Source organism: Leptosomus discolor, chromosome 5, assembly GCF_034619465.1.
Source record: "Leptosomus discolor isolate bLepDis1 chromosome 5, bLepDis1.hap2, whole genome shotgun sequence".
Classification (NCBI taxonomy): Eukaryota; Metazoa; Chordata; class Aves; order Leptosomiformes; family Leptosomidae; genus Leptosomus; species Leptosomus discolor.
The window spans coordinates 45,055,021-45,070,056 of NC_141395.1; the positions used below are offsets into that span (position 1 = coordinate 45,055,021).

Sequence of the window (15,036 nt, forward strand, 5' to 3'; positions counted from 1 at the left end):
CACTTTGTAGAAGAAAATCTGTAAGACCGTAAAACAGCTATGTATATACAAAATACTGTATTTTGGCCTTAGTAATTCTCTAAATTCAGCAAAGTAGTGCTTCGTGGAGATTTTACTTAAAAGAAATGCAGAGGTATGGCTAATACACAATGGAAACAACGCTAAAGAGTATGGTCAGCCTCCAAACCAGAACTGTCGTTGTGGAAGTTTTGTCTATGGGAATCAGAATTGATCTTCTGTGTACATGGATGGCAATAAGCGTTTGCAAGGTCAGCACCTTAAGTGGGTGCTACAGGACATAACAGCTGAGTAGGAAAGTGATATTTAAAAAGGGGAAAAGATGTTGCCCAGTTTCACACTTTTAACAGCTCTGACAGACTTCTCAGATAAGGGGGATATTTACATCTTGCTTTTCGTAGGCTGATTATGCCTATAAAATATATAGGGGAGGTTAAATGAAATGCAAGCTTTAATTTCATGGGTTAGGCAATTGAGCAGTGAAATAATTCACTGAGAAAATACTGGAGCATTCTTCAGGAATTTACTTTACTTTGGAAATGTAGTATGCTTCAGCCATTAGAAGAACTTTCAGTTGAATAGTGGTATTTTAAAAATCCTTAAAGAATTACATAGTTTGAAAAACAGACTTTTAATTTTGTATGGCTTTGTTAATACATACCTTTACTATTATCATAGCATGGCCAGTTCTAACGTCACTTCTTTACAGTTTATTCCAACATTTTGATAAACAGTGCAACGATCTTTCTTGGAAGATGCATCATGAAATACAGAAAATGAGGGAAATTGCCCTTGTTTACCTTGACAGAAGTGGTGGCCTTCAGAAATTCATGCACGACTGCAAAAAATATAATGGTAATACTCAATAGATATTCTGTTGAGGTGATATGTAATGTTACACAAATTGTGTTATTTTTATTAAGGTACTTTTTGCCCCTACAGACTCAAAACAAAGTTACGCTGTTTATCGTTTCATTATTTCAATAAATCCTTCTGATATTGCTGAATTAGATGCAACTCTTGGAAACTACATTCTTCATAATCCCATACAAGCTGCACAAATTTTTCAGTCAGTAAGTATATATTTATAGACAAGAGTAGACAAAAGTACATCTTCTATACTTTAACCGGATTTACTTTTCTAAAACAAAGTTATTTTTCAATCACAGGTATGTTTTATAGCTATTAAAACATTATCGTTAATTGAACAATTGGAGACAGAGGCCCAGGTGAGGCTGCATTGTTTTCCTCCATTTAGATCTGAAATCTTTTAAGTATGGTGATGTATTAACAAATACTATTTTTGTATTAACTTTTCAGTTTTCTTTTTCCCTTTGGTTGTAGTATTATTTGTAATTAAAAATAGCTGGAAGTCTCACCCAACCATATTCCAAGAATTCAGAGATAATTAATATGAAACCTAATTACTCTTCCACTTCATGTGTTTCTAAATTTTTTTCTAATAGCTATATATCACATTGTGTGTAAGTAAAGCAGTTTTAAATAAAAAGTATTTTTACAGTATTAATGTATTGTGTCTCTTGGTAGATTAGTATACTGCTGGAACCAACACATTTGCCACCTTTACCAAGTTATGTTCTGAGTCTTTCTACGTTTCCCTTTAATTACACATCTCCTCAAAGATTTTATATGTCTGAAGGAATAGCAATTGCAATGGGAACTGTAACAAAATACACACAAGGAGCAAGATTTCTTTGTACTGAGGAAACCTGTCCATTTTCTGAAGGTAGTGAAAAAAAAATCAGTACTATTTAAAAAGCTTTTTAATAATTTTGATAACTTAAGAGATTAAAAATCTAGCATGAAAAATGCATTTTCCTATGCAGACATTTTTGAAATGAACACAGCATGATTTTTAGTAATTGAAAGCCAGTGGTTGCTCAGTGTTATTAAATGTTTTGGGAGCACAGCTATGCCAGCAATCCCTTTTCCTAATGCTGAAGATAGTTTATATAAGAAAAGATATGTTGCCGATATAATTTAATAAATTATCTGAAAGAAAAAACCCATAAACTAGTAGAAAACTTTTCTTTTTCATGGAAACTGTTTTTCTGCTTACATAAAAATACCGCAGAACAGTGTGCTTAAGTAACTGGCAAAAGCTTCTAGCATAGAACAAGTTTGCTTTAATGAGTAGCTAACTTCTGTGGAACTACTTCTGTGAGTATTAGTATTTCTGAACTGTTTACATCCTTGCCAGATTAGGCCTTAAGTAACTTTAAGGCTGTTTTGTTTGCTTCTTCCTGTAACAGAGACCATAAATTATAAAAGAGACGCAAAATCCCAAAGTTAGGAGACTGCAGAATAAATCACAATGGTATCTTTATGAGGGCATGTACCTCCATATCCCATGTCATTTCCACACCAGGCAGAAGCTCCTGCTGCTCAGGAAGCCAGGCCAAGTGTTCTGCTTGGAAATGTGCAGTAGGAAATTCTGCCATCTTCTGGTCGACCTGTAATGAATTCTACAGATCATTTTAGTGGAAGCATGGTAGATATATGCTCATCTGATGAAACACATGATAAATTTCAAATTTCACTGTCCAGTATTTTAATCACTTCTATTCTTAATGGGAAATTTAAAATTAAAGCCATGCCCTCCTTTCACATGTTTGGTACTTTTCTTTTCCCTAGGGTTCAAGTACATAAGAGTGCATCTGCCTGGAGCTACAGAATCTGCCACAGTGAGGAATGATTTTGTGTGTAGTCTGTGTTCTTCGCCACTGCAAGAAGACATGAAATTTAGAGTACTTGGCGGTAGGATCTATGCAGTTTTATTTTTAGAGCTTTAAAACTTCTGTTACACAATAAGTAAACAAAACAGTTAAATGGAAAAAGCCTGTACTTTTTTCTAGAGAACTAACCTTTTCTTTGCCTTTATTTTGAAAGATAAACAAATAGTTGAAATGATAGATGCAAAAGTTCTTAATGCTTTGAAAGGATATTCCAGTGATAAATCACATTTTAGGATTCAGACATTTACAGTTTTCTTGAGAGGTAAGCTGAATTTTGGAGTCTTGTCAAAAATATTTTAGAATTGAACTGTAATAATCCCTTGCATTTTCCTTATAGGTCCATTTCACTGCATAAAATGGTGAAAGTCATAATTTATATTCATAGAATCATAGAAAGGGACATTAAAGACCATCCAGTTCCAACCCCCCTGCCATGGGCAGGGACACCTTCCACTAGACCAGGTTGCTCCAAGCCCCATCCAGCCTGGCCTTGAACACTCCCAGGAAGGGGGCAGCCACAGCTTCGGTGGGCAACCTGTGCCAGTGCCTCACCACCCTCACAGTGAAAAAATTCTTCCTAATACCTGATCTAAATCTCCCATCTTTCAGTTTGAAACTGTTACCCCTTGTCCTATCACTGCACTCGCTCATCAAGAGTCCCTCCCCACCTTTCCTGTAGCCCCCTTTAAGTGCTGGAAGGACACTGTAAGGCCTCCCTGGAACCTTCTCTTCTCCAGGCTGAACAACCCCAACAGTCTCAGCCTGTCCTTACAGGGGAGGTGCTCCCTCCCCCTGGGCATCTTCTGGACCTGCAGGTCCATGTGTGTCTTCTGCTGGGGGCCCCATAGCTGGATGCAGCACTGCAGGTGGCATGTCACCAGACTGGACAAGATGGGAATTCCCTCCATCAACCTGCTGGCCACGCTACTTTTGATGCAGCCCAGGATGTGACTGGCTTTCTGGGCTGCAAGTGCACATTCCCAGGTCATATTCAGTTTTTCATCCACCAGCACACCCAAGTCCTTCTCAGCAGGGCTGCTTCCGATCCACCTACTGCCCAGCCTGTGTCTGTGCTTGGGATTGCCCCAACCCAGGTGTAGGACCTTGCACTTGGCCTTGTAGACCTTCATGTTCACATGGCCCCACCTCTCCAGCCTGTCCAGGTCCCTCTGGATGGGCTCCCTTCCCTCCAGCATGTTGACCGCCCCACGCAGCTTGGTGTCATCAGCAGACCTGCTGAGGATGCGCTCATCCCACTGTCCATGTCATTGACAAGGATGTTAAACAGCACAGGTCCCAATACTGACCCCTGAGGAACACTGCTCATCACTGGCCTCCACTTGAACATTGAGCTGTTGACCACGTTGCAGTCCAGCCAATTCCTTATGTTGCATAAAAATACATAAAATTGGCTAGGTATAGTATAACAGTATATGCAGGTAACTGAAGAGTGCACATGGCCAAATTGTTGTGTTTGCTTTTATACCTTCATTTAAATAAAATCCCCTGGCCAATACTGCCATATTGCATTCTAACTGTAGCCTGGTTTTCCTCCTTTCTACTTCATTTGGTCATACTGTTTTGTACTAACTTCAGGTATTTTTAACATCCTTCTTCAATTTGGCTGTTTTCTGCATTCCTTCAGGATTTTTGGCTTCTACTACCACCACCCTCCACTGCAAACATGAAATGATTTCTCATGTGAATATCCAACTCAAATTACAACTCATCAACATACTTCCATTAATTATCTTCAAAAAAACCCAACCCACCATTCCAAAAGTCTATGGAATTCTATAGTTCATTTGCAGAAAACTAAATAGAAAATAATAATAATAATACGACTAAGAATACTGAAATAATAAAATTCTAAAACAATCTACATGTGAGATATGCGAGTTATGCATGCTTTAAATTTCCACTGGCTTCAGTGATCAATAATGTTAGACAGGGTCTCACAGCTGAGATTCATATTTGGTTACAATACTCTTAAACTCCCATTTCCAAAAAGTAAATGTGATTTTTTTTGGAGGGGGGTGGTGTTAGATGCACAGAAATAGGAAAGTTCCCAAAGCTATTTGTGCAGCTTTTTCAAATCTCTTTAGTTTGGATCGCCTTTTCATTGTGTTTTTTTTTTCTCTGACATTTTATGGGACAGTAACAGGTAATTGTGTCACCACAAGTTTCAAAGCAGGAACGCATACTTGCAAACAACTGTCCATTTTATTTTCTGTGCAGAACTAAAAGCGCATCATCCACTTTCTTTATCAGGAATCTACTTTTCCTCACCCAGTGCCTTCCTTACCTTTTGCACTAATTAATTAGAATTGTATGCTTAATTTTATTCTAGTCCATTATGGTGAAGCTGGCATCAACTGTTGTTTTCTGCAATTAAATCATAAAATTGAACCATTCAGAGTGTGAAGAAAAGTTTTCTGACCATGTCTTTAAAACTGTTTTTATGCCCTAGAACATCTGCAGGTTCCTCTCACCACCACCACCTTTTTTTAATTTCTAGATGAACTGGCCAATCAAATGAAAATAGGAAACCACTACAAGATTATAGGAATTCCAGCTTGTGTGCAAAATGGCTTACAAGCCACAGCATGTATAGAAGTCAATAGTGTACAGCTCTGTAAACCAAATGGTAAGAAAGTTCCATTGAAAATGGACTTTAAAAGTTGGAAAACCTTCTAGAACAAAATCTTGAGAATTGGTATAGTTTTCTGCTATCTGGAGGTCCAGACTACAAAACCAGTCTGGGCCTTTCCCCTGACAGCCTGCAATGCATGCTTACTGTTATTGGAGAATAGATCCTGTTGCCCACTTCCCATGCGTTGGGAAACTACATCATTATTTACTGCAGTTCTTCAGTTCTTTCCAACTCCTCTTTCTAACTTCTCTTATCAATTGGAAGGTACTTTGAAATCACACATTGAGTGAACCTGATACTTCAGTTTGTTATTCCTTTCTTATTCCATCAGTTTTAGCAGATCATGTCTGCTACCTTTTTAGCAGTAAAATTGCCAGATGTTTATATTCTGAATTTGTGCTTAATACATAAACATAATCATTCTCTGGAAGATTTGTATCAAGACTGGAATGGTGATTTGTTCTATCATATCTGCATAGCTCTTATTGTTTGTTAACCTCTGCTTTGTTTTCATTAGGTCCTTCTTTTATTGGTGACAATTTTAAGTATCTGCTCTCACTGACTTCGAGGTCATGCTGGAGGTTTACTGCCATTCTTGCCAATATCTTTGCTTCTCAAGTTGTTCCACCAGGCACTTACAATACTCTTAAGCTCACAATATTGCTGAGTCTAGTACAGACGTGTGAAAAAGAAAATGCAGATTATCTAGATCTGTTGATTGTGACAAGCGACACACTAATAATCGATAGGTAAAGAGATTCCTTATTTTTTTCACACACACTAGAATGACAAACATGAGTATTTTTAAAGATAATAGGATTGGTCTTACATGAAAAGCTACAGACTGTATTCTAAAAGAACATACAGGGCTCCAACTTAGTAAAAATACCAAATTTTTATCCCTGAGACATTTTTATTTATTTCAAGTGATAAATCTAGATCAGAGCTTCCCTAATAATAAAACTCCTTAACACTCTTGTAGTGATTAGCCCTGTTTAGCAGAGCTCAAAACACAACCTTCTTCTAAAATCAAAACTGAAGGCTGTCCCAGAAGCTGGTAATGACAAAAGCAAAGGGCGCTGCTTTTCAAATCATGTCACTTTAAGCCTTTCCATCTCGACTTCCCAGCTATCAGCATTTTCAGTTGATAAGCAGTGTGCAAATAGATACATTTATTTCTGCATTTTATGTATTTACCCCTTCACACGACTATAAACTCTTAACACAATTTCACATACGCTGCAGAAAAAGTACGATATGCTCAGCTTTAAATTTGCATTAATTTAAACAAAAGTACTTTCTCCTTCCCGAACTCAAAACTGGGCTTCATTTTTCTTTTTGAAAAACATCTTTGAAAGTGGCATGAATTTTATTTTCATTTAAGAGTTCAACAAATTCATTAGTATTTTTTGTTGTGGAAAAAATACTTTAACCATTTCAAAATTTAGCTGTAGAAATGAGTTCTATTTCAAGGCTGCAGGATTTCCTTCCCCAGGTTAAGGGTGAGACTGCATAAGAGAAATCATAGGATCCCAGAGTGTTTTAAGAATCAAAACATCTGGTTAACATTGAAACAGTTGCACACTGTAAGTCATAGTCAGGACTGTCTTGCCTGTGTACAGAGTATTTTGTCAGTAGCCTGTCAAAGCAGGCATTTCATACATCATGGTTCTATTGGTATGATAGTCTATTTAGTAATACTTAGTAATTTTAATTCCTTTTCTCCCAGTTATTAATAGAAGGATAAATCGTGCTCTGACATCTTAAAATTGTTAGGAGCCTTTGACTGTGGAACCAGACAGACCATTTGCAACCTCTTTGTGCCAAGGAACATAGTGCAGGGGATGAAAAAATTCTGTACCTTCTTTCTCAAAAAGAAGGGGGGGGCAGGGGGGTAACCCAGTCAGACAGAGCTTGGAAGTTCCCAGCCTTTCCTTTTACCCAGATGGCCAGGATTACTAATCCTCTACCCTTTTAATCCCTAGAAGTGTTTCTCTAGAATAGGAATACAAGTTGAAATACAGGGGTAAATTAGAGATTTCTTTGACTTCCTTGAAATTACTGCTATTACAAGCTATAATTTGCCTCATGTTAAACCCGTAAGAAACACAGTCCTGTGGGCAGCTGTTGGAGAGAAGGCTTGGACTTTGCATTCAAAGTTACTTCAAACATTTTGGTTTGACACTGATTTTATGTTAAGATTGTTTTTGTTGTTGTTGTTTCTAAGTGAGTCTTAATATATATAAATATCAAGCGTTATATCAAGTTGTTTAAGTTTCAAAAAACTGAACAATACTTTAACAATTCATGACAGAATTATTTGATCCTCTAGGCTTCTGAATTACAGCATATGTCTCCTGCCTCGTGGCATACGTCACCCACCTTCTAGTGAAATTCTTCCTTCTGTGTCCAAAGATAAACATGGAACTGGAAGTGCCAGTATTCAAGCTTGCAGCACTGTCCTGGCTAAGGGTGGTATCTGTTACATCGGAGACTTATCTTCATATAAAAAGGATAAACTTGAACTGCTACAGTCCGGTAATCTCACACCTACTAACAAATGAGGCGACAGAACAAAACAAACATGCAAATTCATGGCTAGGTTCATTCCCCAGCTTATGGCCCTCAAATGCCAAAAAAATCTGAAAGCTATTTTTGATAAGTCTGTGTAAAGAAACAAGGCCAAACAAGCCAGGGCCCTGTAAGGTTACGTTTCCTACATAGGCTATGCTACAGAAATCCATTGATCATGACAATTCAGTGAAATGCATACTTGTGACTGGTTTCAGATAGTGTGGGTGGGACTAGGATTTATAGTTAAATGAGACTGACGTAACTGATGTATTTTGTCCTGTCCTAGCACTAGAGAGCAGAATGACAACAGTATTCATTCCTGGGAAGAAGTACGGAGAAGAGGCTGACCAACAAGTTACTGTTTCAGTTCAGACCAATTTTTGGTCTTTTGTAAATGTGGATTCTTCCTCAAGGAAACATACACAAAAGGATAACTTGTTAATTGGACAGATGGTAAAGTACAAGCCTTGTGATGGCAGTACCTGTAACATAGCAGTCATTTGTGTTCATGGTTGTTTCAACTTATAAAATAATGATAACAATAAAATTTGTTAGTAATTCCCCAAATGTCACAACTTAAGTGACGTTAAATCAAGTACCTTCTAAAATGAGCTAGCTTTCCCAAAAGTAGGTATCATTTATTTTGTTCAGAATAGCTTTTGACAAGAACTATTGAACCAAAATTCTACTGTATATACTGTAGGTAATTCATTGGATAACCTTGCAGGACTCAGTAGACACAGGTATTGAACTGCAATGTTTCTACAAGTCAAAAGGCCTAAATAAAGTCATTTTCTTTCTCTGGGTCTTCTCTTTAGGACGTGAGTTTGATTCCACCTAACCTTGTAGATGTTTTTGGGCTTTTGATATACAATGAGTTTCCTTCATGTCAGCTATCTTCCCCTCTGGTACATCACACCTTGAAAAAAGCCATTAATCCTGAAGCCATGCTGCACAAAGTCTCACAGCAGTTCAGAACGCAGGATTACGAACAGGTAAGAGACACTACCCAATAATTTAGACAGGCGTTACATGCGGGAATATCATACTGCTCCTGGAATCAGGTTGTCTCCGCACACTCTGATTACTTATTTAAACCTGTTAACACTCACCTGCTGCCCTTTCGCCCCACCATATTCCCAGTAGCACTAATAGGATCATTGGTGAAATGAGCTTCAGTTCTTTAAAAGCACCAGTGTAATAAATCAGTCTGATCGTTTCTGAAAAAAAAAGAATACAAGGTTAACATTCACGTGAGAACAGATCTCCAGTACCTGCTTTTGACCAGACTAGTTCACCATCAGTATAAATTAATAGCCTGTTGTAAATAAACTGTCAGCATCTCTAGTGTAATTAACAGATGATTCTAACAGACAGTGAGATCTGTCCTTAGGCATAGCTGAATGCTCACAGCTGTCTTTATAAAAACTACTGGTAGATTATATTGTCCAAACCATATTACTATGCCACTGGTATGTTAAAAGGTGTGAAAAAATATATGTTCTTTATTTTCCAGTTAAATATTTAAAATGCCTACCCTCTCTCCAGTTTATTTTGTTTGCAAAGAATCTTCATGTTGAACTGAGTTCAGAAGCAGAAAACCTCATTCAGGGCTACTACCTTGCAAGTCGCAGAGTGAGAAGAGATTCTATTCATGGATCAACATTATCAGCATCTGCGCTAAAAACACTGTACGTCCTACTTTTCATAGTAAAGGAAACATCTTATGTTTCAAAAAGAAATTCTGCTAACCTGCTCAAGAGCTCGTTAAATGAAAATCTAGACATGACTTAAGTTTTGAAAAGTTCTAGCATAAAGAATCTTACTTATCATTTATGAACACCATTTATTTTATATATTGATGTTGCAGAAAGTTTTGCCAAGCAAAACCCTAGTGATTTAAGAAACAATGATCACTATTAAATCTACCTACAAAAACAAGTGGGATTCAAATTATCACAGCTTTGTATTATGCAAGCAAAAAAAGTATGAACAATAGCTAACATGCCAAATTGTACTGCTTTCTTAGGCCAAGTCATGCGTAGTAATATGTACTTTCAGTAACAAGTGTAACTGCACGGCATTTGTGGGAAGTTTACACAGCTGAAGTATGGAAAAACCCCATCCCAGTAGTCAGTCTCAATTTACAGAAGTGCCTGAAACAGAGCAACACACATTGTGCTTACGTCTGCAGTATTTTTTGTTTCTGACATGCTTATATTCATCTCTCAGGATTTCACTGTCTAAGGCTCATACTAAACTAAGTTTAAGACAGAAAGTACTCGAGGAAGATGCATTGATTGCCATCTTGTTACTTGAGTCATCTCTTTCCCTAAAACACGGTAAATAATGCAACTCTGTTTTTAGCTAGGTACATCGTTTTTGTATTTTGTCAGTTTGAATTGATCGCAAGAATAGTTAATTAATTTCAAATTAAAGTCCAGAATTTCCCCTGTTGAAGACTGGTATCAGAAAAGTCTTTTTCTGCCTGACTTTCCCACAGTCTCCACGCTGCCTGTACACCGTTAGGCCACAGGCCAGCACCAAGCCTCCAGCCTTTATGCTGGCTTGAGGCATCACTCCCCTTAACGTTGGTCCAGACAGGCTTCCCTCCCTGAGGAAGCAGAGGGTGAGGGTTGTTTTGGGGTTTTTTTGCTTATCTAGCATCACAGTCACAAATTTGGCAGAGACAAGTATTATGATGCAACACTTAAAAATGGCTAACACACAAGATTGCATTAATAAGTAATTCATGTCAGAGCTTTTTTTTCCTTCCAAGTTCAAGCAAAAGTTTAAGTCTTTTAGTGTAAGTCTTGATTTCTTCTTTGCTCAGGCAAGTCTGCATTGTGCATAGCACCAAATCCTGTATTTCCATTTGACCTCAGTGATGAAAACTCCTTGCAACAGAGAGACAACTACCTCATGCAGTGTCACCATCAATTGCTAAAGTTTATTGGTGCATATGGCCCAGGAACTCATGTTAACACTAATGAAGAGTGAAAACTCCACTCTAAGTAAAGCCTAAAGCTTCAGCTTTTCGAGACACTGCAGTTAGAAGTACACAACCAGTAAAATTTTTCATCTTTTTGTAAAGGAATTTATTGCTAAGGAATAAAACATAGCTGACAAGTTTCATTACAAGTTTTGTGACAGCGTCATTTGAAGGCAAGAGCGATGTCTTCATCCTGGGACGCCATGGCTTCAGAACAAAGCCAGAACCTGAACTTCTATTCCTGGCTACCACTGTTCATCCACAGTTACGTGAGGAGTAAAGCAAGAGTTTTTAATGACTACTTAAGTAATTAAACCAGGAGTTTAGAATCCAGTGTTTCATCTCACCTACAGGAACTCTGCTGTTTTTCTTGTTGCTTCTTTCCAGTGTATCGCCCAATGAAAGGCAAGTACATTAAAACTCCATTTTCCTAGGGTAAGCTGGCTTAAATTACTCATGCTCTAGAAATTTTAAAATGTATAAAAATACTGCTTGAGTTCTATGTCTTAGTTTTACATTACAGCAACATAATATTAGACCAGGATGCCCGTGTGCTCCTGCAATCTGCAAAAAATCCAGTATTTCCATGTTACCTTATAGAGGAGGCTGAAGGGAAAAAAAAAACCCCACAAACCGATCACCACCAAAAAACCAAAAAATATTGTTAGATGACCTGGCAGGTAGGCAGCTCAATGAGTTCAACTGTACCTCGCTGCAAAAACAAGCGTAAGGAATAGTGTGTCAGAAGATGAGGTGTCTGGCATACGGTATGCTTCTCCAACTACAGACTTCCCTGTCTTTATCTTCCTGGTAAGAATACAGTAGACAGAAATAATGAGCAAGTTTTACATCAAAAAAAAGCAGCAGATAAATCGCACAGACTTCCTGTCAAATCCGGACAAGCTGAATACTGAAGGCTTGGTGTGACTCCTACCCAGGATGTCATCCAGCAGGATCATGGTGCTTCTGCTCACACAGCCTCCACAAAAAGCTACAGTCACTAGAAACAGAAATCCAAGACTTTATTCATACACACATCGCCCTGAAGATAAGCAGAAAAGCTGCCACCACTAACACTGTAAACACTCGCATTTGGACAAGAGAATACTAGTTTGTCCCACATGTTTTAACCCTCAATATATTCAATTTTGATCAATTTATTGAGTACGCTTAAATATTCATACTAAGTTCTGAAAGCATCCACAAGGCCACTTCCCTTCCTAGAGGGACTCTCGCCTAAACTTCATTTGAGGATTATTCACACATTTTCACTAAACAGCTGCTCCCCTGCCTGACTATTGAATCAAGCAGTATTTCTGAGGAGCAGGAAGGGTCATGAAAGCACTGCCAAGCACATTAGCACTCTACATTTCAGGCTGCTGTTTTCAAGCTAAAAAAAAAATTCCAAAATAAGCAAGTCAGTTTTCTGTACCCTTAATCAATCTTATACAAAGTTATTAACTTTACTGGCATTTCAGATTCCAAGATACACATCAAAAAACAGTCAGATGGGTAAACGGCAAAGACTTCATCATTTTGCCAGCAAAATTACTTCTAGAATAGACTTAAATAGAACTCCTTTATAAATCACTATTTTTGACAAGCTGTATGTATTAACGAATGTATATCCCTAGAAAAAAAGCTTCCTGCAAAAACAGCACAACCTTTTATCCTTACCCCTCCCCAGCTTCTCCCACAAAGTTTTAAGCAAAAATTAGACTTCTAGCAGCCCCACATGTCAAGGACAGCAAAGTCAGTCAGTAGTCCAGAAGCGTCCTCGACTAATGAGCCACACCTTCAGCTGATGTAAGCCAGCACAGCTCCAGACTGCAAACGTGGCCAGTACAGGCCTTCCCCAGCTAGCCCCACAGCGTACTGGAGTCTGCATACTCTACCACCACAGCGAAACGGTGACTCACCTTCTTAAACCCCCACACTTCCAGAAGTGGACGGAGTCTGCTGTTGGCTGCATGGGCATACAGAAGGCTCAAAGACAATTGAGAAGGTCACGTGATGTCACAGCACCTTTAAAAGAATAAATAAATCAGAAGTCAGCAAATCAAACTGGGAAAATCCTACTAATTAGCTGGCACATCAGATATAACTTTGCTCATCACAAAATTCAGCTGGGTAAACGGCAAAGAGTCATCATCACTGTGCCAACTTCCCTGCCAGTAGTAAAACTGGTGTAATTTTTTCCAGGTATCAAGCACAAGGGGACTTGTTGTCTCAAGAGATGCACTTCTGTAAATCCACACCGAACCTTGTTTTTAACTGTTAAGCACAGAATGGATTCAGTATCACCAGGAACATGAGTCAAAAAGCTCTCTCTGGGCACACACAGACATGCCAGTCCCTCCCTGGTGTTACATTTCAAGCCCCAGTTGCCAAGTGCCTTTCCAGAGGTGCAGTTCACTGCCAGAGGCACCTTTCCCTTTTGAATGTATTCCAACAGGCTGATACAGGGATGCAAGGATGGTGATTTGAACACTTTAGTCTCCCGCTGCCAACTAGCACCCATTAACTCTTCTGAGCAGAAGTCTTATTTCTCTCCCCAAGTAAAAAGTAGATTCTCTAGCACTACCACAAACCTCTCCCCTCTGATTCCTTCAGGATTCTCAAATTGCACCCACTTTGTTCTGGGGAGCCAGTCTTAGAGGTTTTATCGCTGCCACAAGACCTTTTGTTAGAATTTCAATCTCTTAACCCTACACGCAATCACAATCTTCCTTGCTTCATCCGCAAGAGAATTTACAAGCCATAAACCAGCTTCAGACCTCTAGATCTAGATTTCAGGAGGCTTTCCTCAGCATTTTTAAGTACAGTAAGAAATAATTACTTCCATAGCTCCAGAATTCCTGTGACATCTTTCTGCTTGCAAGGTGAGAGCACGGCAAAGTCCAGATTGAAGATTCCCAAAGTCAGTAACAAACTCATCTCAATGTCACTTGCTGCCTAAACAATGAAAAGAAATAACAGACATCTGATTTGGAGACCTCCACAACTGAAGGAGTGGCAAAGCATCAGCACTTCCTTGGGGAACATAAGCCAGTCAAAGAAACATAGACCTACGAGGCAACCTCACCTCTGGCGTTATCTGTAGCTGGGGAGAAAGCTACAGACAGCGTCGGCCAAGACCAACATCAGAGGCATGACCATGTTACCCAACACAAGGTCCAGTACAAAACCAACTCACTGCAGGTCTATTCTGCTGCCCCTAACGAGCAGCCCCTGCTGGGGAGGAGCACCCCGGCAGGGCACAGCCTTTAACCCTGGCTCACGTTCCGCACTCTGGGGATCTTACTGACGTGTTTTCCCACTGGCTGGGCTGAGGTCAGCACTTGCGCAGTGCTCCTGGCAGTCCAGCGTTACCGCAGAGACTGCTGAGACCCTGGGGTCCTGTCCCTGCCAGAACCCACTGTTTTGGATCAGTGTTTATGACCCAAAAAGGGCACGGTCAGGGTCACCATGTAACACTTGCCAAATTTCCCAAAGGAAAAAAAAAGTAATTTATCTTTCAAATTAGAACATGCATTTGCTGATGAATGCGATTTATCAGCAAAACCAAGTCTCTTTGGGTGTCTGACCTGTCATTACTTTGAAGACCTGATGAACCAAGAGATAACGCAAAGCAGCCACCACGGCTTGCCAGCAGTGGCACATACTTGATTAGGCCTGTCTCAGCCTCACAGGACGCATGTAGGTCCCTGGGAAGCCCAGGTGGCGAGCAAGTGCCAGCTTGAGCCAAATGCCTCCGGCACCCGCACCAAGCCAGCCGTTAGTGCACTGCCACACACGTGGCAGCCCAAACACAAGACAGTTACAACAGCATGGCAATCGCTCGTCTCTCGAGGGATGGCTCACGCTGCTCAGAACACAGTGCCAGCAAGCCACCCCTTCCGGTCTCGGGATTGTAGTCACCGCTTTGAACGGCCAGAACCGCCTTCCTTACGTTAAAACTGTGGGGAACAGTTCTAGTTCCTCTGAAAAACAGATAAAGAGTAAGAAACCACGCTACTGACCGGACGCGCCTGTGCCAGAAC

The 15,036-nt window shown here is 39.5% G+C and overlaps 1 protein-coding gene, 1 long non-coding RNA gene and 2 other non-coding genes across 5 annotated transcripts; 1 reads left to right on the top strand and 3 right to left on the bottom strand.

The window, feature by feature from the left end:
- Positions 1–616: 616 nt before the first annotated feature.
- Positions 617–11,092, top strand: MCMDC2 (minichromosome maintenance domain containing 2). Its single transcript, XM_009946438.2, has 14 exons — positions 617–873; positions 961–1,091; positions 1,188–1,247; positions 1,567–1,765; positions 2,674–2,796; positions 2,929–3,036; positions 5,293–5,421; positions 5,945–6,176; positions 7,760–7,965; positions 8,288–8,454; positions 8,820–8,996; positions 9,550–9,692; positions 10,234–10,343; positions 10,835–11,092. The coding sequence occupies exons 1-14, from the start codon at positions 660–662 to the stop codon at positions 10,999–11,001; spliced, it is 2,166 nt and encodes a 721-aa protein (XP_009944740.2). The 5' UTR covers positions 617–659; the 3' UTR covers positions 11,002–11,092.
- LOC147415545 (uncharacterized) lies at positions 7,922–13,941 on the bottom strand. Of its 2 annotated transcripts, none has more exons than XR_015183496.1 (4): positions 13,833–13,941; positions 12,913–13,018; positions 9,114–9,221; positions 7,922–7,977 (listed from the first exon to the last, which is right to left on the bottom strand). It is a non-coding gene; the product is annotated as an uncharacterized LOC147415545 (long non-coding RNA). The 2 variants fall into 2 exon arrangements; XR_015183495.1 differs by having other exon boundaries at positions 7,922–7,980.
- On the bottom strand, positions 12,459–12,537 carry LOC147415546 (small nucleolar RNA SNORD87). The gene has a single exon (XR_015183516.1). It is a non-coding gene; the product is annotated as a small nucleolar RNA SNORD87 (small nucleolar RNA).
- LOC147415547 (small nucleolar RNA SNORD87) lies at positions 13,079–13,157 on the bottom strand. The gene has a single exon (XR_015183517.1). It is a non-coding gene; the product is annotated as a small nucleolar RNA SNORD87 (small nucleolar RNA).
- Positions 13,942–15,036: the final 1,095 nt, after the last annotated feature.

Bases quoted from the DNA above. Each gene is read 5' to 3' on its own strand.
- MCMDC2 (XM_009946438.2), top strand. From the start codon at position 660: ATGGCTTTGTTAATACATACCTTTACTATTATCATAGCATGGCCAGTT. The intron at 6,177-7,759 runs GTAAAGAGATTC...TTGATCCTCTAG, and splicing joins GACACACTAATAATCGATAG to GCTTCTGAATTACAGCATAT. The intron at 9,693-10,233 runs GTACGTCCTACT...TTCATCTCTCAG, and splicing joins GCATCTGCGCTAAAAACACT to GATTTCACTGTCTAAGGCTC.